A 23,116-nucleotide genomic window follows, 5' to 3' on the forward strand; every position below is an offset into this window, starting at 1 on the left:
CAATGATAGCAGGGCTGGGGTTATACCTAAGGGTGTAGGGCGATGCTTTAGCAGTTAGTCCATTGTCAATAGGGTTTAACAGCATCTTGTCAGTGATCTTCATAGGGGTAGTTTCTAACCAGCTGAGAGTGTGAGAGAAAACTCCTAGACAACCAGCGGATCACTGAAGATGATGGCACCTGTCTAGCCAGAGTAAGAACTGAGATGAAGGTCTCTCGTTGGCACCCCACTTTTAAAATTTATTTATATATTTAAAATTTATTTATCTATATTTTCAAATATATTTATTTAGAGTTAATCATTTCTAAGTTATCAATTGCTCAGTTAGTCCTTTCTCTCCACATCGTCTCTGGCTTCCTGCCTTTTAGTGCCTTACATGCTTGTGAGTATTCCCACTAAGGATGGAGAGATGGAAATAAACACATAAGCTCACCCAATGCAGTTTTACTAGTCTTTCTACCCCAGACTAAAAGAGGAGGGAAGGATGAAGGCCCAGAAGGAGGTCCAGCAAACATGAAATCTGAGGAATTTGAAATAAAAGACTTAAATCTAAAGAGACATCTTCTTAGTCACCAAGATGCACATGGAAAATAAAGCACTTTGAGAGAGTACATCATGAGATGATTTCAGGCACAGGAGAACCTAGAGTACCTCTCATCATGGAGATAGCCAGAGGAGAAGAAACCCCTCAGGGAGACAGGCAGCAGAAAATGAGGAGAGAAATGTTGGAGGAGTAGCAGTATTTTTTTGAAGCTTTATCTGAAGCAGAAAGATCTAGCATGGTCAGGCTGCTTATATACCCAACTTGATACAAGGAGTCACATCGGTCCAACACATTTCTCTGGAGCAGGACTCTATTTACCCACTGGAAACATATGCCTACATATCTCGTTCATTTCCTAGGGAAGTCTCAACACTGGGTAAGATGTATTTGTAACAGGATTGGCAGGAAGACAATGCACACTGTCTGGGGGCGTGAGGAAAAAGGCCTGTTCACATTCCTTTGCCAACGCCAGTGCCAAGAAAGCTGCTCTTCACAGACCAGTCCTAAACCAGCAGTCTTGCACACATGTTTCCTCAGCAGCTGTTAAGTCACTGACTCCCTTTCTTACCACTTCGCTTTCTAGCCTTTAATTTGCTTTCTGTTTTGCCTGGACCCTCTTACCCTTGGAAAGGCAGTGCTTTCTCTAACTCAGAAGTTTAACAACAAGCTCAACTGGGAATAAAAGGATTTGTATCTTTTTTTGTGGGTACTACGGTGGAGTTGACAGAGGAAGGAGTAGGTTTGTTTCTCTCTACCAAGAGAAATACAAAAGCAACATTTCACTTTCATTGTAAGTGCCCATACATGAATAGGTATACAAGGGAGTGAAAAAAATTGAGAACAAATGATTAAAGACTTGGCAGTTGGATACCACAGGGAGAGGGAGAATGCTCATTATGGGGAAAAAGTCTAAAGGTCTCCTGCCAGTAATCTGAGTTGATGAAGGGCTCTCATCTGGAAGATGGTGTCTAGCTGTTCTCCATTCCCTCTGAGGACCCAAGAAAAGGATCTGGCCTTAGGTTGCAACAAGAAAAGTTTATAAAGGCATATAACAAATGATTTATCGACAGTGAGAGTTGTTAATCTACTAAGATATATTATAGATTCCCCTTTCCTGGAGTTCTTTGAAAGTAGTGAGATAACCATTTGCCATGCATGGTTTAGGTGGGTTTCTTGACTTCTACCCACAAGGCTGTGCTAGAATGGCTAGCATATCTCTAAAGATGAGCAGACATAAGGCTTTAGTAAGGATAGCAAATTCAGAACAGAACTCATGCTTTTATCCTATTTATTACAACTTTCTGGCCACATTCACTGCATCTTACACAACCAGTCTTAGAAACAGGCTTGCGGCCCATCTAGCAGATAAAAACAAAGCTGAGGAATGAGGGATAATGTGACACCAAAAGAGAGAGGTTCATCTCCGATCCTATCAATGCCTGGTAACTGGACCACTCAGCAGGAGCATCAAGGTGAGTTCTTGGTTACTGAAATCCAGTGTGACTGTTTGGCTGGATATTTCAGGTCAGGGAAACAAAGCTGTTACATACATGAAGTATACAACAGGAATTAAGATAGAATAAAATACAAAATATAGCATTGTTTGTGACTTCTACTTATTTAAAGTGACTTAGCCAGTTTCTGGGAATGAACTTGGATTGCATTGGAGGGTTATCATGAAGGAGACTACTCCATTGCAGGTGGCATAATTAAAAGCATTTTCTAGAATACACTTCGCTGTCCAGCACATGTGAACGTAAAGCGGTGTGTGTGAACAGACTTCATGTGCCCTGTAGCTTCTCTGTCCAGCCACAAGAGAAGTTGGGCTGAGACTCATATTGTGTTCAGAACTATTAAGCAATTGGATCTCTGAGATCTGTTCCTTGACTGCATTCAAGTCAGGTTTATGATTTAGAAAGGTTTGCATTTAAAGTGTATAAGCTTCATATCGCCAAGGTTTAATTCCATGATCACTTTTAACTTTATATTGTTTGAGTCCTGAAAAGAGAATATTAGAAAATTATCTGTGGCAGTGATTCTTAACCCGCTGTCCATGGGTTGTGCTACCTCACGACATCTCTGGTCCTAAATATATTTGAAAATAGGTTGACCACTTCATCCAAGGTTGTTTGGGACTTTCCTGGTTTTATCACTGAAAATTCCACATCCCAGAAAACCCCTGAGTCCCAGGAAAACAGGCATGGTTGGTTACCCTAGTTCTAAATGAAATAAGGACTATGAATTTTTCCTAAGGTTGAAAGTACTTCATCTAAATTCTGAAGAACAATGAGTTTTTCTAAAGCTAAACACATTTAATTTAAATTGAATTTTGAGAATTTGCCTTCCTATGTCTTGGCTTCCAAATGTTACTTTTAAACTGAAATCATGGTGACAGTAGTTGATAGTATTGTAGTTTAATTTATCAGCTTCATTTGTCACAGGTGAGGACAAACATATTATTACAACCCCTCCTCTCATTTCTACTGTAGTCTTGGTACTGCACACTGACATAGTGTGTTCCTCTGCCTTAAGTTCTCTGCCCCTCCTACTGGTTGTCATACTGGGACTTTTTTTTAAATTTTATTTTTTCCATAAGTTATTCAGGTACAGGTGTTATTTGGTTATCTGAGTAAGTTCTTTAGTGGTGATTTGTGAGATTTTGGTGCATCCATCACCCAAGCAGTATACACTGCATCATGTTTGTAGTATTTTATCCCTTGCCCCCTTCCCACTCTTCCCCCAAGCCCCCAAAGGCCATCATATCATGCTTATGCCTTTGCATCCTCATAGCTTAGCTCCCACATATCAAGGAGAAATATGATGTCTGATTTTCCATTCCTGAGTTGCATTACTTAGAGTAATAGTCTCCAGTCTCATCCAGGTCACTGCAAATGCTGTTATTCCTTTTTATGGATGCATAGTATTCTATCATATATATACACACATATATGTAATACATATGTATTATGTATATACATATGTATTACATATGTGCATATATGACAGAATATATACATATGTATTATGTATATATATGTATATGTATTACATATATGTGTGTATATATGTGTCAAAATTTCTTCATTCATTGAATGATGGACATTTGGGGTTCCACAATTTTGCAATTGTGAATTGTGCCATTATAAACATTTGTGTGCAAGTATATTTTTTGAATAATGACTTATTTTCTTCTAGGTAGATACTAAGTAATGGGATTGCTGAATCAAATGGTGATTCTACTTTTAGTTCTTTAAGGAATCTCCACACTGTTTTCTATAGTGGCTGTGTTAGTGTACATTCCCACTATAAGTGTAGAAGTGTTCCCTGTTGACTGCATCCACGCCAACATTTACTGTTTTTTTCATTTTTTGATTATGGCCATTCCTGCAGGAGTTTGGTGATATCGCATTGTGGTTATGAGTTGCATTTCCCTGATCATTAGTGATGTTGAGCATTTTTTCATATGCTTGATGGCCATTTGTATATCTTCTTTTGAGAATTGTCTATTCATGTCCTTAGCCCAGTTTTTGATGGGATTGTTTGCTTTTTCCTTAATGATTTGTTTTAGTTCGTTGTAGATTCTGGATATTAGTCCTTTGTCAGATGCATAGATTGTGAAGATTTCCTCTCACCCTGTGAGTTGTCTGCTTACTGTGCTGACTGTTCCTTTTGCCGTGCAAAAGCTCTTTAGTTTAATTAGGTCCCAGCTATTTATCTTTGTTTTTATTGGCATTTGCTTTTGGGTTCTTTGTCATGAAATCCTTGCCTAAGCCAATGTCTAGAAGGGGTTTTTCAATGTTATCTTCTAGAATTTTTTATAGCTTCAGGTCTTGGGTTTAAGTCCTTCATCCATCTTGAGTTGATTTTTGTATAAGGTGAGAGATGAGGATCCAGTTTCATTCTCCTACATGTGGCTCACCAATTATCCCAGCACCATTTGTTGAAAAGGGTGTCCTTTCCCCACTTTATGTTTTTGTTTGCTTTGTTAAAGATCAGTTTGTTGTAAGTATTCGGGTTTATTTCTGGGTTCTCTATTCTGTTCCATTGGTTTATATGCCTATTTTTATATCAGTACCATGCTGTTTTGGTGACTATGGCCTTATAGTATAGTTTGGAATCAGGTAGTGTGATGCCTCTGGATTTGTTCTTTTTGCTTCATACTGGGACTTTTGATCTCCAAGTGATGACGTCCATGAGGGACATTCAGTTAGTTTTGACTTCAAGTGCTGAGATTGAAACAAATCATGTTCTTGTTCTGATGGTTTATGCACTCTGTCTGGAGAAATTGGGTTTCCTTCTATCTTCCCTGGAATTCTTTCCTGATTCTTCAACATTTTTTGAAGTTCTCTGTGGGAAATCGTGGAGGCTTTTAATTGTAATACTTTTGGGTAATACTGTAGGGGGAGGCTGCAGGTAAAAGGGAAGTGAGAAATTATGGCTTTGCCATTGAATCACTGTGTATCCTTGGGTAAATCACGTGTCTTTCTGAAACCCAATTTGCTCATTTTTAAATTTAGGATAATACCTTTCTTACTAACCTAAGAAGATCATTGGGCAAAGCACATAAAATAACGGATTTGGAAGGGATTGTGATGACATAGCTAATAACTGTTTGTCAGCTTGTTTCCTCTCCTCCTCTGGACTGGGCTTCTTCATCAGGAAATGAGTCTGTAACGGAGGGCTGCTTGCACTTTTTGTAATCTTGCAAACTCTAATATAACAAGCAGAGGCATTACCTCATTGCAGCCAACCATACCTGCTGTCTAACAGCAATTACTCAAAACTAGTTCCAATTCTCCCCCTGTTGCCTTTCAATCCCTCATCACATCTTTCTCTCATTCCCCCCATACTCAGCCACAAAGCCTAATTCCCAGGGGCCCAGCTCAGGGCACTTTCTTCCCAAGCCCTAACATTCCAGAGTAAGCACCTGCAATTTACAATCTCTGCTCTCTTGCTGCACAAAACACATAGCATAAAATACATATGTATCAAGAGGGGAATTGTGGTGGAGTAAAAAATGAGCATTATATTAAGAATCAAATAACTGGGCTGTGATCTGGCCAGTGTACCTCACTAGCCCTTCACCCTTGAGTAAATCACTTCCTCTCCATATTCCGCATCTGTAAAGTGATGGAGAGGGCGTAGTTTAGCATTGTGTGGTAGAAAAGTACTGGCCTAGGCATCTGCAGATCAGGTTTCTGGTTCTGATGTTGCTGCTTGCTAACTTACTTTGTGACTTGAAGAAAATCACTTCTTCCTTTACTGGGCCAAATTCTCCCGTATGTAAAACCAGAAGGTTGGATTAAATGATTCATTAAGCTCTCTACCCATCTGGAAATTGAATAATTCTATGAAATGGGTTTCATTAAACAAGCTTGAATTTGACTGCCTGCTCTTATGTTAGGCACTGTTTGACGATGGTTGTGAAAGGGCTGGTGGCTGAGACCCTGAGACACTTGGTACCTCTGCTGCTTGTTCCTGTCAGTGTCTAAAGTTGGCAATGTGGTGATGACCCCATACAGCCAGTTTCTGCACTTCCCCTGCTTTGGGTCCCCCAGCCTCCTTCCCCGTCCTTTACACCACCATGTATAACTTTAAGCAATGGTGATGAATCACGGAGAAATTTCTGAAACATAGTCCACCATCTGCTTGCTGGAGACATTCACAGTGCTGTCATCAAGATGCAGTGTGGTCTCTAGCTGCTCCAATAGAGAAACAGGCCAGAAAGCAATGGCAGATTAATGGAGTCAGGAGGGAAGTGGTTGATTTTTGACAGAGGGGTCTGTGAAAACCATTTGTGAGCTGACCTGAGAAACTGGATCTGGAAAGACTCTCAGCATCTTGATTACAAGATTACTTGCTTCAAAAGGGACCTTGAAAGGTCCTTATAGCTATATGTTCCTGCTGCAAGGTAGGGAGTGCCTGATCCTGATCTATTTCAGAACTTTGAGAAGCTTTTTGAATTCTAACCAGCAAAGGACAAGGAAGCTTTTCTTAATAGCCAGTCCAGAGTTAACCTCTACTGGTTGGAAAGTTGCCTCCCATTTCGATTGTGGGGAAAAGTGACTGATCAGTGCTCTTTCAATGACAGGTATAGGGTATGGGACTAGACACTCCTTATTTTATTCTATCCATTTCAACCTGGCTGATGTATCCCAGTTGAAAAGCCTATACCAACACACTGGTGGACATTTTACCAAAGTCAAATGGCACCATCCTGTAGATCCATGGCAAGCTCTCTTTCCTTCTTACCACTTATAGTAGGGGCAGGTCCTGTTAAGTTGTCTTCCTTCTCCTTCACTCACTGAAAACAACTTTGTTCCTGATCCTCTTCAGATATTGTCTCTTTCCAAGCTACCAGGCCAGCAAGTCCATTCAGCTGGAAGCCGGGACAGCAGCCTTGTTTTTATTTAGACTCCTTTTCTGCCACTTGTTCCACGATGTATATCAAGAGTTAAAAGCTGTCCGATCACTGTATTTGAGTTGGCAAAGCAGACCCTAATTCAGTTATCTGGTTCCTCCACTGCAGACTGAAGACCATAGAACTCTAAATCAGGCAGAAGGAAGGGAAGGTGGGAAAAGTACTGAAAAGCAAAATCCTGCAGGGATCCAAATGGTCCTCGAGAAAATAATCTTACCCTGAAGCAAGGACCAAGTGGCACATAACTGAGCCCCAGGACTGGCCAACCAGAGGAAAAATAGGCCAGTGGAGCCTACATGGTAACTTATTGCATTTGGTGCTGTGATGTAACTCATCTCCACATCCCTGCAGAGAAACCAGAGACCATGAGGAGCAGCCTGACCATGGTGGGAACCCTCTGGGCCTTCCTGTCCCTTGTTACTGCTGTGGCCAGTTCTACCAGTTACTTCCTACCTTACTGGCTCTTTGGATCCCAGCTGGGGAAGCCAGTGTCATTCAGCACATTCCGGAGGTGCAACTACCCTGTGCGGGGAGAGGGACACAGTCTGATCATGGTGGAAGAATGTGGGCGTTATGCCAGCTTCAATGCCATCCCAAGCCTGGCCTGGCAGATGTGCACGGTGGTGACAGGTGCCGGCTGTGCTCTGCTGCTCCTGGTGGCACTGGCTGCTGTCCTGGGTTGCTGCATGGAGGAGCTCATCTCCAGAATGATGGGACGTTGCATGGGAGCAGCGCAGTTCGTTGGAGGTAAGACTGTGCTTCTGGAATTGGGTAAGTTGGGTAGCTTTGGGGCAGGGAGGAGTGGGGAGCATAGCCCTATGGGGAAATCCATTCTCACCCCCTTCACTTTGTCCAACTCTAAGGCTATGAATGAGGTCTCCTTTAAAATACTTAGTCTAGGACTTCATAAAGTGCAATCAATATCAGAGTTTTGTTCATAGCAAATTTGGCTAGTAGGCAGAATTGATATCTGTTGTTTACCCTCTATTTTTGTCACCTTCATCTGCCTGCAGGTTGCCATTTAAAAACATTATCTATTAATATGTCTGCCTTCCACAGGGAGCAACATACATTCTAGTATTACTGCTCCAATATAAACTTAACCTCTAGGAGCTCTGCTCTCTGGTAGTTATCTCAGAGAACAGTGATCTGATAAACACATACACACAGTTGCAAATTACTAACAAACAGTTCTCACCAAAGAAATACACCTCTAATAGTGAAACGCTAGGTACCAAACTGTAGATGCCTGCTTATTTGGACCACACATGAGGCTAGCTCTTTCTGGCAGATATTAGCAGTGTACCCAGATTTCTTGTGACCTTGACCCACCTTACTTGTCTTTTCCCTCATTCAGGCTCCCCCTAACTTTAGTGCAGGGAACTTGAGATGCTGGTAGTGTGGATTGGCTAGAAAAGACCAAAATGCAAAAATGGCAGACGTCAGGAAGACAATGGGAGCTGTATAATTTGAACTGTCTCAGAAGAAAAAACAAATTTAGAAAGACAGGAAAGTGTATATATGAATATTTGAGTATTTCGCAAAACCTAGACTGGGCACTGGGAAAAAGTGCCGGTAGAATCTACTGCTGAAGTTTGTTGTTGTTACAGAGTTTTAGAATATTATCCAATTCATTATCATTATTTTCTCCATTAGTATGACAGTGTGGGTCACTAGAGCCAGGAAACTTGGATTTCACTTCTGTTTTCTTCACCAAGTTGCTCTGTGACTATAGTGAGCAAATGACATGACCTTTTCTACACTTCACTTCCTTTGAATTTGTCCTCTGGTAATATAGCCCAGATCTGATTTTTCTTTCTTCTGTCCAATGATCGAATTCAGGTGGCCTTGGAATGAGATGGCAGTGATGAGCTAAGACAGTGGTTCTCAATGGGGACTGCTTTTGCATGCCCCTCCCCCTGGAAGACATTTGGTAATATCTGGAGACATTTTAAATTATCACAACTTGTGGAGGGTTCTACTGACATTCAGTGGGTGAAGGTGAGGGATGCTGATCAGCATCTACAATGCACAAGATGAGGACAGCACTCCCCCTGCAACAACAAAGAAGTATCCAGCCAAAATGTCAATAGTTCCAAGTTTGAGAAACCCTGGGCTAGGCTACCATGGTTTCCTGGCGTGATTATGAAAGGCATCAGATTCTTTTTGTTGTACCAGTTAAGGTGATGCTTTCTGGTTTCGTCTTTTCTCAGACAAACTATAAAAGTTTTAAATCTGAATTAGCATTCTAGCTTCCTTCATTTCTGATTTTTCCCAGCCTTTAGCCACCAACAGCTTTTTAGCCACATTGGAATATACAATTAGGTTAGTTTCTTCCCTTTGAAAACCGTAATGCTAAACCAGTTGCTAAGGCTGATCTAAGCCAATTATCTTAGCTCGCTTTGGAAGCTCCATGGGTATTATAAATAGGTCTTAGGCTTACCTTTCACTTTTATTTTTAAACATGCTATAATTAACTCCACCCTGCTATGAACACATTATTTCAGGAAGTGACACTTGGCTGGTAGGGCAGAAGGGTCATCCTTGCAATTCATATTTATAGCCCTGGAGCCCAGTTCTGTGCCTGGCACAAAGCAGATGTTCAGTAACTGTAGAAAGAATGAATGCATGAGTAAGGCAATATCTAGCATATGTTGGGATAAACTGAATATGTGAGGGCTGGGATAGTTCACATCCTTTCCTCTTTTTCCAGGCTTCCATGCAGGGCTGTTAGCACCCTGAACTCTTTTCTCTTCTGACAAAAGAGTGACAGTTTAGCCTTACTTGCATTTCTAAAAGTTTCCAGCAGAGTGAGGAGGGCCTAACTGGCAGGAATCAGAAAACCTAGCAACAGCTTTCATCAGATTCCACACATTAAAGTGACTCCCATACCCCCAGCTTGCTTCCTCTTTTGGGCTTGACTGAGACTTTCACAACGCATTCATAGTTCTCCATATGATGCATTTCAGTTGATTTCACTTAGTAGATACAGAAACTCAAAGGAAATTGTTGATAGGGGATGTGGGAAGGTAGTGGAGATTTGGATATTCACAGGTTAGGTGGGACAGAACTTTGAGTGGTAGGTGTCATATAAAGGAAATAAAAACATGAACATCATTTTAGTCTCACATGATTCTTCCATTCTAAATCCACATGAGCCTTGCATGTAGGAACACAGTCACAGCATTCACATCTAGAGGCGGGTCTTTAAAGCTCAAGAAGAAAATGCCATTTGGCAGTAGTCCTAGAAAGGTTCAAGACCCAGGGTGTACTACTACCGGGTTTATCCCTGGGTAGGGGATTGATATTGGATCAGATCGCTAGACCTCCACAGCTTCCTCATCTATAACACCAGCCAATTGAGAGCCATTCTTGCCTCCTTTCTAGAAACTAGTGGCTGTCAAGTTTATATCAGATGTTAAAGAATGGTGAGGGTTGCTTGGATGTATTTACTAGAAGCCCCTTGGCATATGACCGTGACCTAAGGATCTTTGGAGATTTTCGGCCTGACCCTCTGAGACAGGCTTTGCCAGTGGAAAGAGACTAAGGCTGGGCGGCATTTTGGGCCCCATAGATAAAAGACACAAGATAAAGAGTTTGGGGGATTAAGCTCAAACTTGTTCAGTTGAGGGGAATTGATTTTGTTGCTTCAGGCCTGGCTACTTCTCGGCAGCTAGTGCATTAACTGAAATACACTGAGGGAGGAGTCAATTTGTTTCAGGTCTGGTTTCTCTCTGCCAGACCCCAAACCACTGAAGAGATGGAGTATCCATTAAGAACTACCCCCTCCCCCTGCCTGACTCTTGTTCCCCAGTTTGGCTGCTGCCCACAGAGATGAGTGGTGGGAAGTGGGAGAGACAGGAAGAAATAAAGAGCTGCTGGCCTGACTCATACTCAGCAAGGTGACCTGATGAGGCCCATGGGGCCCATTTGCTCCACCTGTAGCTGATCCAGCTGGACAAGCCTAGGGTCCAGAGAGCCTTCCACTGGGACCTTCATGTGCTGCTCCAACCAATGAAGGAAACACCTGGCCAGGAGATTATTTCAACCCTGGGGATACTGAGATTTCTAACCAGCTGGCCCCCAGTCCCTGAGAACATGGCCATTATTCACATTCCCCTGTGTATACATAAGTAAGATGCTTATGAGATCCTCTATCTTCAGTGAGAGCTAAACAAAGAACAAATAGGTGAGTAGAAAATATAAGGAACTTCTTGGAAGGAAAACAATGTAAGATCTTGGATCAGGTTACTCGTGGGAGGCCAAGAATCTTTCTGGACCAAGGAATATATCAGAATCACCTTGGGTGCTTAAAAAATGTGAGCTTTCCAACTCTCTAGTCTCATTTCCCATTCTGATATACACAACAACAGGTGTAAGGCTGCACATTTAGCCAAATCTCCCCAGTTACTTTGATGTGTATGTGTGTTCCCTTTCCCCAGCCCGAGGGAGGATCACCACCCTGGACATTTTTGTTGTTGTTGTTAAGAGAACAGCATTCAACACATCAGTGCTTTTCTCCATGTAAGGTCCTAATATTACATGCTTCACACTGAATAAAAGTTGCCATTGGAGACATATCACTGAGAACTTGATTTCAGGAAGGGTGCCATGTTTCTAAAATTCATTATCTTCTCTGGAAACCATTTATTTATTGGAAAGTCCTTCAAAGTTTCACAAGACATCATTTTATTTACCCTTACCATGCTGAGCAAGGATTACAAAAGTGGTTTTCTATTTGGGAAGTGGTATTCAAGGAAGTTAACCCACTAGCAAAGACTCATGTAGCAAATTGGAGCAGAGCTGAGAATATGGTCCAGGGCTCCTGGTTCTCAGTCCTGTGCTTTATACACTAATGCTCTTGATTTTTTTTTCTCTGTTGGAAAAGAAATGCTATCACAGTGTTTTTCAGAGTGGTCCATGAATCACTTGGATTAAGCATTACCTGGAGTTCTCGTTATTACAGATTCCTTGGTGCTACAGACTGTACCAGGGCCTGCTAAAGTGCATATTAACAACCTCTCAGGCTCATATATTTTTGAAAACATATTATGAAATATTTCAAATGTACTCACTATTCTGTGTAAAAAATAGAATATTAGCAATATAGCTGAAGCCTCTTTCATACCTGGTCACATTCCCTTGTCCCCACTGAAAAGGTAACGACTGTCTGGGAGTTGTTATTTATCATTCACTATCATGATTCCAGTATACACTAAAATTTGAGAAACTCTGCTCAGCCTTGTTTATTGTGTTGCTTCTTCCTGTAATTCCCTTTTCTTCTATCCCTGCCTGTAAATATCTAGCTATTACTCAAAGGCCAGGTCCAATGCAGCCTTTCTGTGAAGCCTTCCCTGATCTACTTTTGACATCTTTAGCAGCTGTGAGCTATCCTGTAACTCTCAGAGGAATATGGGGTAAAATAAATGGGGGAGGTAAGTGGAGGAACTCCCTAGAAAGGGAAAGCTGAGATATAGTTGAAAGTCAGGCTTGTAAATTTTCCACTGGGTTATATTTGAGTCAAAGTTGCTATAATAACAAATTAACCCATACTAGGCGTCTTCTCAGGGCAACAAATCCAAGATACCTAATAATTACGTTTGGAAAGGAGAATTGGCAGCTATGCAAAGATAAGGAAAGTGAGAACGAGAGCAGGAAGTTTAACAAAATGGCTGCCTACTCAACAGTTGCACTTGTAAATAGTGGAGAGGTGTGCAAAGGAGGTTGGTAATACTCAATGAGGAGGCTATCCCTGCCAGAAGACAAAGATTAGGCATCTACCTATTTGTGAATATATAGTTGGGAGAAGATTATATAGCAGCTGGGATGTGGGTAAATAGGTAATGCTGGGAACAGGGGAAAGTAGAGGGCAGCTGTGGTGTGGCTGGAGGGAGGGTTCCAAGTTCTGTCTCAGATTTTGCACCTGAGGGTTTGTACTGGTGTCGTGGTATATGACACCAATACAAACCCTCTGGTGCAAAAGCTGAATAAAGTGTCCAATTCCAGCCCTCTCCTCGGTCAGCTCAGTAAATTCAAACCATGGCAATCGTGTTGGGGAGAACATTTAGTATGTTTTGTGATAGGGGATTCTTAGGGAGGGGAGGAGTTGAGGAAGGAAAACAAGATGGCAGCACTGTTGGACATCTGCCCATGTGTAGTAGGGGAGTAAAGACAGTAACACACTCTAAAGGCTTTCTTTTCCTTCCTAGAGGGACGTGAGACTAGGAAAGTTCCCAGCTAAGCATATGCAGTTGAAACAGACTTCTCCAAGGGACATATGTGATTGGAGAGGAAGTCAAATTGGGAGTTAGCAATGACACAGAAGAGAAGTGAAAGCCAGGGCTGCAGTTCATATGCGGCAGGGCTGTGATTTAAGCAAGTTTTCTCTGCTACCAGAATGTCTGCTCTTAACATTTTTGGTGGTGTTTTTCTTAAGTATTGGTATTAGGACAAGATATCTCCACATCACAGGGCGCTTTTAAAATTCATATTCCTGGGCTGCAGTTACTGAATCAAATACCTGGGGCTGAAGTCCAAGAACCTACATTTTTAATGAACCTCTATTCTTCCAGAAGGTGGCAGGGACTGACACTTGTAAACAACTTACCTGTTGCTACTTGAAGCACATCTTCACAACCCCAAATTAATGAGAACTGCTAGGGACAAATATAATTGAGAATGAATTACCTATGAATCCGTTTTTATTTTTAATGTGTTCCCAGGGGCATCTTTCTCCAGCTATGATAAAATGTAATGGAATCAGCTGTCAGTTACAAGTCAAATATCTCCATGAAGTATGTTTACAACCTAATGTGCTTGCCTGGCTAAAAGGCAGGTTAGAGGGCTGGGGAAGATGGCAGGGGTGGGAGGGCACGTTGGATAGACCATGGAGCTACATGCACTAAAGCGGAACACATGCTTTGCAGAGATTCCTGATCTTTCAGCAGGTACCTCTGCAAAATTGCAAGATAACTCCAACTAGGCAGCTTTTAAATCAAGCCCTGTTCAGGTTTTGGCTTTTTAGCTATGAGGAAGAAATTAGCATGGAGAATACAGGTAGAAACTGGGAGAGAAGCCATGGGGAAAGGGAACTGTATAAGAATAATAAATCTTTATTGAGCACTTTCTATGTATGAAATACTTTATGTATATTAATCTCATTAATTCTTGGAACAGCTCCATAAAATACAGTCAGCCCTCCATATCTGTAGGTTCTGCATCCACAGATTCAACCAACCATGGCTGAAATATATTTTTTAAAATCCAACAAATATACAACAACTATTTACATAGCATTTACATTGCATCAGGTATTATAAATAATCTAGAGATGATTTAAAATATACAAGAAGATGTTCTAGGTTATATGCAAGCACTACATCGTTTCTTATAAGGGATTTGAACATTTGCTGATTTTGGTATCTGCAGGGATCTTGGAACCAATACCCTGTGAATATCAAAAGACAAGTGTATTATTATTATTCCCATTTTATAGATGAGGTGAATGAGGCACAGAGAAATTAAGTAACTTGCCTAAACTCACACAGCCTCCACGTGGCAGAGCTGGAATTCGAATTTAGGTCTAGTTCTGCAGTCTGACCACAGAACCCATTGTTTTAAGCCACCATGTTGTGCTGTCACTCTCAATTTAATGCCTAGAAAATTCCTAGTGCCTGCTAAAGATATTGTTGCCAAGAGGTAATCATCCTGGACACATGTCTCTAGAAGGACAGAGCCTCTAAGGGTTGATGATCTCTTTGATCAGTGAAAACAGGTATTGCTAGTTACTAGCTATGTGACCTTGGGTAAATCATTTTGCCTTTCTGTGTCTCAACATTCACATCAGTAACAAGGAGAGATTAAGGTAGGTTATCTCCAAAAGCCTTTTTCTTTCTAAGTTTTTTTTTTTCTGACTCTATCAGGTGTCTGGGGTGATTTCCTAACCCTGACATGGAAGTCCCTTCAGAAGGGACTTTCCCCTTGGGCAATGTGGGCAAAGGAAGCTGTCTGTTATACAGACTGTGCATACTCTGAAACAGATGCATTTATCGAATACTTATTATCCAGCATGTACCAAGGATACAGAATTGAAGATAAGTATGTCTCCTGCCTTCAAGGAATACACACTCTAGTGAGGGAAGCAGATGATAAACTTTTATAAAGAATATATATTACAGACTATTTTAGTCACCGGAGTAAGCACTGGGTTCTATGGGAACAGAAAGGAAGAGCATGTAACTTAGCCTGGGGGCTGGGGATAGCGAGGGAAGACTTCCTGGAGAAGGAAATCCTTGACCTGAGCTCCTCAGTATGGTAAGATCTGAGAAGCAGGGGTCTGAAGAAGACGGAAGGTTCCCTCTACTGTGCCAAGAAAGGCACTTGGCCAGCTCTAGTTTCTGCTTGAGAAGGCAGAGTTTGTGCCAGTCCCAGGGATCTGAATGTGAAGGTTAGAAAATAGAGCTGGTGTTCTTTTATAAACTTGTGTTCTTTTCTTCCTAGTCTGTGTGGGAAAACTCAATCTTTATTAAATTTTTCCTCAAAGGGTATATAGTGGCAGCAGGAAAAGGCTTAGGTTTCATTTCTACTTTTGTCCTTAATCCAATGTGCATACTCTGGGTGACCTCTTCATATCCTAGGATTTCAGTTTATCTGTGGAAAAACAGGGGGTGTTGTTGTATTGCCATTGGATGAATTCCAGGGCCTAGAAAGGTCTTTGAGCAACTAGTTTCACTTCCTGTGATACCAGGAGACAGATAAGAATGCTTTCTAATTTTGAGCATTCCACTGAAGAGAATTTCTAACCTTAATTGGTCATCGTTTTAGTTTCTAAAACCAGACTCACTGGCAGTAAATTCTCCCTATTTTCTTATTTAAATCCTTCTTGCTATTCTTCTAAGGACCTACTCTTCTCCTGTGGCCTCAATAAGTACTGAGAAAAGCTGGTTGCCATGGGGCAGCCAAGCTTGGAGGTCTTCCAAAAGGATTCATCTGAAGGCAACATGAGTTTCTCAGAGTATATATGGAGTCTTCCTCAGTGAGGAAAGAAAAGTGAAGATGAAACTGGCAGTCCCTAGAGCAGCCTGCTTTTCACTGTCCAGTTGAGTCCCAGAGCTCTGGAACTGATAAATATGCTATTCATTCACTATTGATCAAGCAGCTGCTTTGTGACGGTTCTGTGCTATGTGTTACTTTCTGCATCCAGATTCATGGCAGGTGTCCCTTCCGTGACCATTAGTGTGGCACCCAAGTATGGCATGCTTGTAATTAAGCTCTTTTGGTTGCAAGTAGCAGAAACTCACTTGAGTTCCCTCAGTGAAAGGGGAATTTATTATAAGGAAAGTAGAATTGGAAAGCCATCAGGAAGTCCTGGCTTCTCTTTTTTTCTAGCTGTTTCATTGACAGTATGGAGTTTTTCTCATGGTATGTCTGCTTCATGCCACTATTCTCCTCTATTCTCTCCTTCTACCAAAGAGTTGCTCAGCTTATCCAGAATTGATATCTACTTTTAACTTTGAATTGAACTTGGCTTTAGCTTGACACAGACTTGATTCTACCTTCTGGTCTTGTAGGGAGTGTTTTCAACTTCTGCATTATCTGTTAACTAGCTCAGCATCTTTATGATCATTTTCCCTCCATTTTGAAACAGAGTAGTCAAGTGCAGTAGTAAGAAGGGAAAAGAGTAGAACAAGAAGTTCAGTCGTGAACAGTTAATTGAGATAACTCACTACCTTCAGACCAGTCATCTTTGTTTCTCAATTAAAAATTCCAGAAACAAGAATTTAGTCTAGCTCATCTCTTCATGCCAGGCTACAATGTCACCCATCACTGGCCAGCCAATGAATTTGTTTTAGTTGTGAGATGTCAGTACTTGTGTCCAGAGGCAGGGTAAGAGCCATAGGTTATAAAATATGAAAACCTATGCAGCAAGAAAAAGTTGCGAGCAACGTAGTTGCCCTTAGAAGGCAGTGTTGGCAAGCGGACCCAGATTTGTATCTCTGCTTGGAAGAATAAGATTATCACTAAGGTACAACAGAATTTCCCTGTAGTGCCTAAATGACCAAAATAAAAGGGCCTTAATCCTTTTATTTAGGGTAAGGGGTCATGGTGCAAGGTACATTGAAACCAAAGAAGGGAGGAATGCTTGGTATAAAGCTGGAATAATTTATTGGGAGAGGAGTGTGGTTCCCTGCTCATTGGTCCAGCAGCTGACTTCAAGTTACAGAAATAATTACATATTATCAGGTAGTAGGGACCTACCTGATGTTTAGAACAGCTAGATTTTGGGAAAGAGTAGTAATGTTTACATTGTTATTCTCTGTAAACCAGACTAGGCAAAAGAGGTTGGGAAAGCCAGCCTAGGCTTGTAAGTCATTGACAAAAGTATTTTGGCTGTAAAAAGTACATTGGCCTGTCTCATTTTTCAACTTTTTAAAATTTATGAGTTGTCCTCTCTGCTACCTATTACACCCAACTACCTGTGGCATAGCCAAAAAAAAAAAGAAAAATCATGTTGAGTTGGTACTTTCATAGAAATTTAGGGTAAAAGGGGAAGTGTAAGCTCAGTTGAGGAGAAAGAATTTGAGCTGAGCTAATCCAAAGGGAATGTTGGGATGACAGAAGACATTACATTTTTTCTACCTGTGTATATGCTTTCTTTCTAGGGCTGCTGATAAGCTCAGGCTGTGCCTTATACCCTTTAGGATGGAATAGCCCGGAGATAATGCAAACATGTGGGAATGTCTCCAATCAATTTCAGTTAGGTAAGGTGGCCTGGGCAGATGGCAATGATGGTTGATGGGAAATCTGTTTTCCAAAGTGCTTTGTCACTTGGAGGGGACTCTGCTAGTGGTACTTGTCTGAATCTCTCTTACTGTGTTAGCTTATGGGAAGTGGTGGCTTAACTCACAAGAGTTGGATATAAATTCCCCGTCTTTAACTATCTCTCCATACCATTTATGCACTTTTGCCCATAGACCTTTGACAAGTTTAAGGAAACCCTATCTTCAGAGGGATTTAAAATGCTTGGAGACTAATGATCTGCCGTCTTCTGAATAAATCCTAGTTCCTATTAGTGTTTCCTTCTAGGCACCGTTTTCCAAGTGTAAATCAATAGTTTCTCTTGTCAGTCTTCACTGAACATGTAACATGAAGTTATTTAGTTTACCTGAAGCATGAGGAAACTAGATAAATATTCAAAATTGTTTCTAACAGCAAGAGCTGTTAAATATTAGAGTAGATGACAGAACTAGCCCAGAACCATTCTCTGGTTGCCAATTCTCATCGAGAATGGCTTAGTTTCACTACTGTGAATTAGTAATAGATTAGACTCTAATTGGAAGACTTCAAAAATATTCCCCTACCCTATCATGATGAAAGAGAGTAGGAGAGGGAATGTCTAGATTTCCTTGGGTATCCTCCATTTTACAAAAGGATTTGGGAACAACAAGGCCATCCAACCACATATAACTTATACTCCAATACTTCCCTTTCTCTCTGTTGCCTCAGATTATTTTTTAAGTCTTGCTTGACTCATTTTTGAGAAAGTTGTTACCTATGAAAACATAACATGAGGGATGGTGTAACAAGTGTGGATGCTCAGATGTTCAGTGTTCTTCACTCAGGTCGAGGTTGACTGGTAAATTTAATATTTCTGCCATAGATAAAGAAATGAGTAAATACTTGGGGCAGGTGCTGAAGAAAGGGAAGCAAGCCACTAGTCCTGCTAGCTGGGGAAAGAGCTAAAGATTGAGCACATTTTCCTACTTGGTTGTGGGACTGATTCTACTTTTCGAAAATGACAGTTTTGTTGATATATAATTCACATACCATAAAATGTACCTTGTTAATGTGTATAATTAGTGGGTTGTAGTGTGGTCACAACGTTGTATAACCATCACTACTATCCAATTCCAGAACTTTTTTTTTTTTTTGGGATGGATGGGATGGAGCCTCCCTCTATCGCCTAGGCTGGAGTGCAGTGGCGTGATCTCAGGTCACCACAACCTCTACCTCTCAGGTTCAAGCAATTCTCCTGACTCTGCCTCTCGAGTAGCTGGGACTACAGGCCCGTGCCACCATGCCCAACTAATTGTATTTTTAGTAGAGACAGGGTGTGTGTGTGGGGGTTTCCACCATGGCTCAAACTGCTGACCTCAGGTGATCCGCCCACCTTTGTCTCTCAAAGTACTGGGATTACAGGCAAGAGCTACTGCACCTGGCCATCCTTTGCTTATTTTTAACTGGGCTTTTGTTATTGGTGTTGTCATTGTTGTTGAGCGGTAAGAGTATTTTATGTATTATTATAAGCCCCTTTTTGGATATATGATTTTTAAATATTTTGTCCCATTCCATAGGTTGTCTTTTCACGTTCTTGATGACATTCTTTGAAGTACAAAAGTAATTTTGATGAGATCTAATTTATCTATTTTTCTTTTTCTTTTTTTATGCATATGTTTTACGTGTCATATCTAAGAATACATTGATAAGTCCAAGGTCATAAAGATTTACCCCTAGGTTTTTCTCTAAGAGTTTTATAATTTTAGCTCTTATAGTTGGGTCTTTGTTCTGTTTTGAGTTAATTTTGAAAGTGATATGAGGTATGTCTATATTCATTCTTTTACATGTGAATATCCAGTTGTTATAGCACTATTTCTTGAAAAGCCTATTATTTCCCCTCATTGAATGGTCTTGGTAGCCTTGTTGAAAAATCGATTGTCCATAAATGTAAGGGTTTATATCTGGATTCTTCATTCTATTCCATTGATATATATGTGTATTCCTATGGCAGTATCACACTGTCTTAATTATCATAGCTTTGTAGTAAGTTCTGAACTCAGAAATATGAGGCTTCCTTCTTTTTTAATACTGTTTTGACTATTCTGATTATTTTCCCTTTCCATGTAAATTTTAGATTTATCTTGTCAATTTCTACACAAAAGCAAGCTGATACTTTGATAGGAATTGTTTTGAATCTGTAGATTAGTTTGGGGAGTATTGCTACCTTAATAATATGAAGTTTTCCAATCCATTCATATGAGATGACTTTTCATTTAATTAGGTCACTTTCAATTCCTTTGAATGATGTTTTGTCATTTTCAGTGTAGAACATTTTCACTTATTTAGATAATTTTATTCATAAGGATTTTAATCTTTTTTTTTTAATAAAGAAAGCCTATTAACACAGAATTGTTTTATACTTTTATTTTATTTAAGATTCCTTATTTTTGTTATACAGAAATACAGATGGTCCCCCAACCTACTATGGTTTGACTTATGAGTTTTCAACTTTGCAATGGTGAAAAACTGATACACATTTAGTAGAAACTGTACTTCAAAAACCCATACCCTACAGCATACTGTGTTGCCAGATGGTTTTGCTGAACTGTAACCCTATAAGTGTTCTGAGTACCTTTAGGGTAGGCTAGGTGAAGCTATTCCATTCAGTTGGTTAGGCATATTAAATGCATTTTTTACTTACAATATTTTCAAGTTATGATGAGTTTTTTGGGATGTAACCCCACTGTAAATTGAGATGTATATGTACAAATTATTTTTGCATGTTGGCCTTGTATCCTGCAACCTTGCTGAACTCCTTTATTAATTCTAATAATTTTTAAGTGTATTCCTTAAAATTTTCTAGGTACAGCATCATGTTATCTGAGACTAAAGACGTTTTACTTCTTTCTTTCCAAGCTGGATGTCTTTTGCTTGTTTTCCTTGCATAATTGCCTTTGTAAGAACTTCCAGGACAATGTTGAATAGAACTTGTGAGAATGGAGATTCTTATCACTGGTATTAGTGGTAAAATATTCAGTTTTTTTTTTTTAATCATTAAGCATTGATGTTAGCTATGTTTTGTTCATAGTTGGATGACCTTTATTAGATTGAAGAAGTTCCCTTCTATTCCTAGTTTGCTGATTGTGTTCATAATGATAGGGTGCTGGATTTAATCAAATGCCCTTTCTTCATTTACTGAGATGATCATGTAATTTTTGTCTTTTATCCTTTCAATATGGTACATTACGTTGATTGATTTTCACATGTTAAACCAACCTTGAGTTTCTTGGATAAATCACAGTTGGTCATGGTGTATAATGCATTCTATATGTTGCTGGATTTAGTTTTCTACCATTTTGCTAGGGGTTTTGGTATCTATATTTATTAGGGATATTGACCTGTATATTTCTTTTCTTGTGATGTATTTATTGACTTTTGGTATTAAGGCAACATTGGCTTATGGAATGAGTTATTATGATTCTATTTGGATTAAGGTAAAATAGCAAAGTAAACAATTGGATATGTGATTTGCGTGGAGTTTACCAACCTTGTTTTCTGCCCTAATCACCACTTAAGGACCTAGTTCATAAATGGGTGGTTCTGGGCTGGGTACAGTGGCTCATGCTTGTAATCCCGGCACTTTTGGAAGCTGAGATGGGTGGATCACTTCAGCCCAGGAGTCCCAGACCAGCCTGGGAAACATGGTAAAAGCTTCACTTTACAAAATATAAAAATAATGAGCTGGGCATGGTGTTATGCACCTGTAGTCCCAGCTACTTGGGAAGGGAGATACACAGAGCCAGAAAAAAAACAAAAAAGACATGGTCCCTACCAAGGAACAAACTTTTCACCCTGACATGGTTCAGAGAGATGAAGAAGGTAGGGAGGAGAATAGAGGCAGGCATTATCAACCCGTCAGAGTAAGTAAAAAGGATTTATCACTCTGATACTCTGATAGGCTTTTTGTAGCCTCCAGTATGAACAGATCACACTCATGTCTTCAACCCATCTTTTTCTAGGTTTTCATTAAATTTATCCTAAACCATCCACACTACTTTTTAGTCCTAATTTGAATGATCAAAGATACAACTTATATTAAGGCACTGATCTTGATGCCTGCATTGGATTAAATATAGTCACAAATTTCTTGATACTCTTCCCATAGAGAAGCTGAGTCTATCTCCAATTCCTATTTCCCAAATCTTCACTGGCCTATAGCTGCTTTAAGTTAATCTAATTAAATCTAATTGGAGCATTAGACCTAATACTCTAATTAGATTCATTATGGAAGATAAATAGAGTATGACAGAAGTGACATGAAGCTTATTCAAGGCCTATGCTCTAAATAACTTGCAGTTTTCATCTTGGTTTCTTGGAGCTCTGAGTCATCATATAAAAAGTTTGACTGTCCTGTAGAGTCCACATGGTAATTCCAAGAGATAACTTAAAGACAGAAAAGTTCAGCTAGTACAGCTGTTCCTACCAAGGCACTAGATGTGCGAGTGAAGTTGTTCTGAACCCTTCATACCGGTTAACTGAATATCACTGAATGACACCAGTTAATGCCATTTGAAGTAGAAGAATTGTCCACCTGAGCTCTGAACAAATTGTGATCCACAGAACCATGAGATATAATAAAATGTCTTTTTAAGCTGCTGTGCTCTTAGGTAGTTTGTCGTACAGCAATGGACAACCAGAAAAATGCCAAACCAAAAGTATATTTCAGATCATTATTTTTAATAAAAATAATTCGTGTAAATGACAAAATAAAACAATACATATATAAAGGTTTAAAACTTAAAATCAGGTTTTTTTTCTGGTCTCAATCTCATTCCCCAAAGTGAACATTAAGTTCCTTTTATATTCTTCAGAGTTTTCAATAAATATAAAATATTTTTTCCAACTGAGATTATATTATATAATTCTCTAACTGTCTATCTATCTAGCTATACTGTTCTGCACCATGGGTTTTGTACTTATTCATATCTCTTGAAAAGCTATCAATGTTTATAGATCTTCCTTCTACATTTTAGGTGTGCCATATTTTTCTGTTGTAGGGATAACATAATAACATTCTCTGTGAGGGCATAAATTTTTGCCTGTGTTGTTTACTGCTGTCTCCCCAGTGCTTGCTTAAAGAGTTCCAAGTAGTACTGAATATTTGTTGAATGATTGAATCATATAATTATTATCCACTTCTTTATACACATTTAGGTTGCTTCCAGTTTTTGGCTTTTCCGAAACATATTTCAGCGAATAACTTTATGTATATGTCTTAGCATACTAGCTTATCTGTAGGACAAACTCCTAGGACTGGAATGATTGGGTTAATGGTTACTTTAAATTTTCAGAAGTCATTGATGAATTAAATGCAC

At 39.9% G+C, this 23,116-nt stretch overlaps 1 protein-coding gene across 1 annotated transcript in view; it reads left to right on the forward strand.

The window, feature by feature from the left end:
* LHFPL1 (LHFPL tetraspan subfamily member 1) overlaps nucleotides 1–23,116 on the forward strand; it is a 207,849-nt gene that overhangs the window by 1,397 nt on the left and 183,336 nt on the right. The window contains exons 2-3 of the mRNA XM_012451770.2: nucleotides 7,317–7,712; nucleotides 17,627–17,725. Coding sequence (XP_012307193.1) covers nucleotides 7,331–7,712; nucleotides 17,627–17,725 — 481 coding nt within the window. The 5' untranslated portion in view covers nucleotides 7,317–7,330. The remainder of the gene's footprint in view (nucleotides 1–7,316; nucleotides 7,713–17,626; nucleotides 17,726–23,116) is intronic.

This window comes from Aotus nancymaae, unplaced genomic scaffold (genome assembly GCF_030222135.1).
Source record: "Aotus nancymaae isolate 86718 unplaced genomic scaffold, 86718_ANA_hifiasm-v0.15.2.pri h1tg000004l, whole genome shotgun sequence".
Classification (NCBI taxonomy): domain Eukaryota; kingdom Metazoa; phylum Chordata; class Mammalia; order Primates; family Aotidae; genus Aotus; species Aotus nancymaae.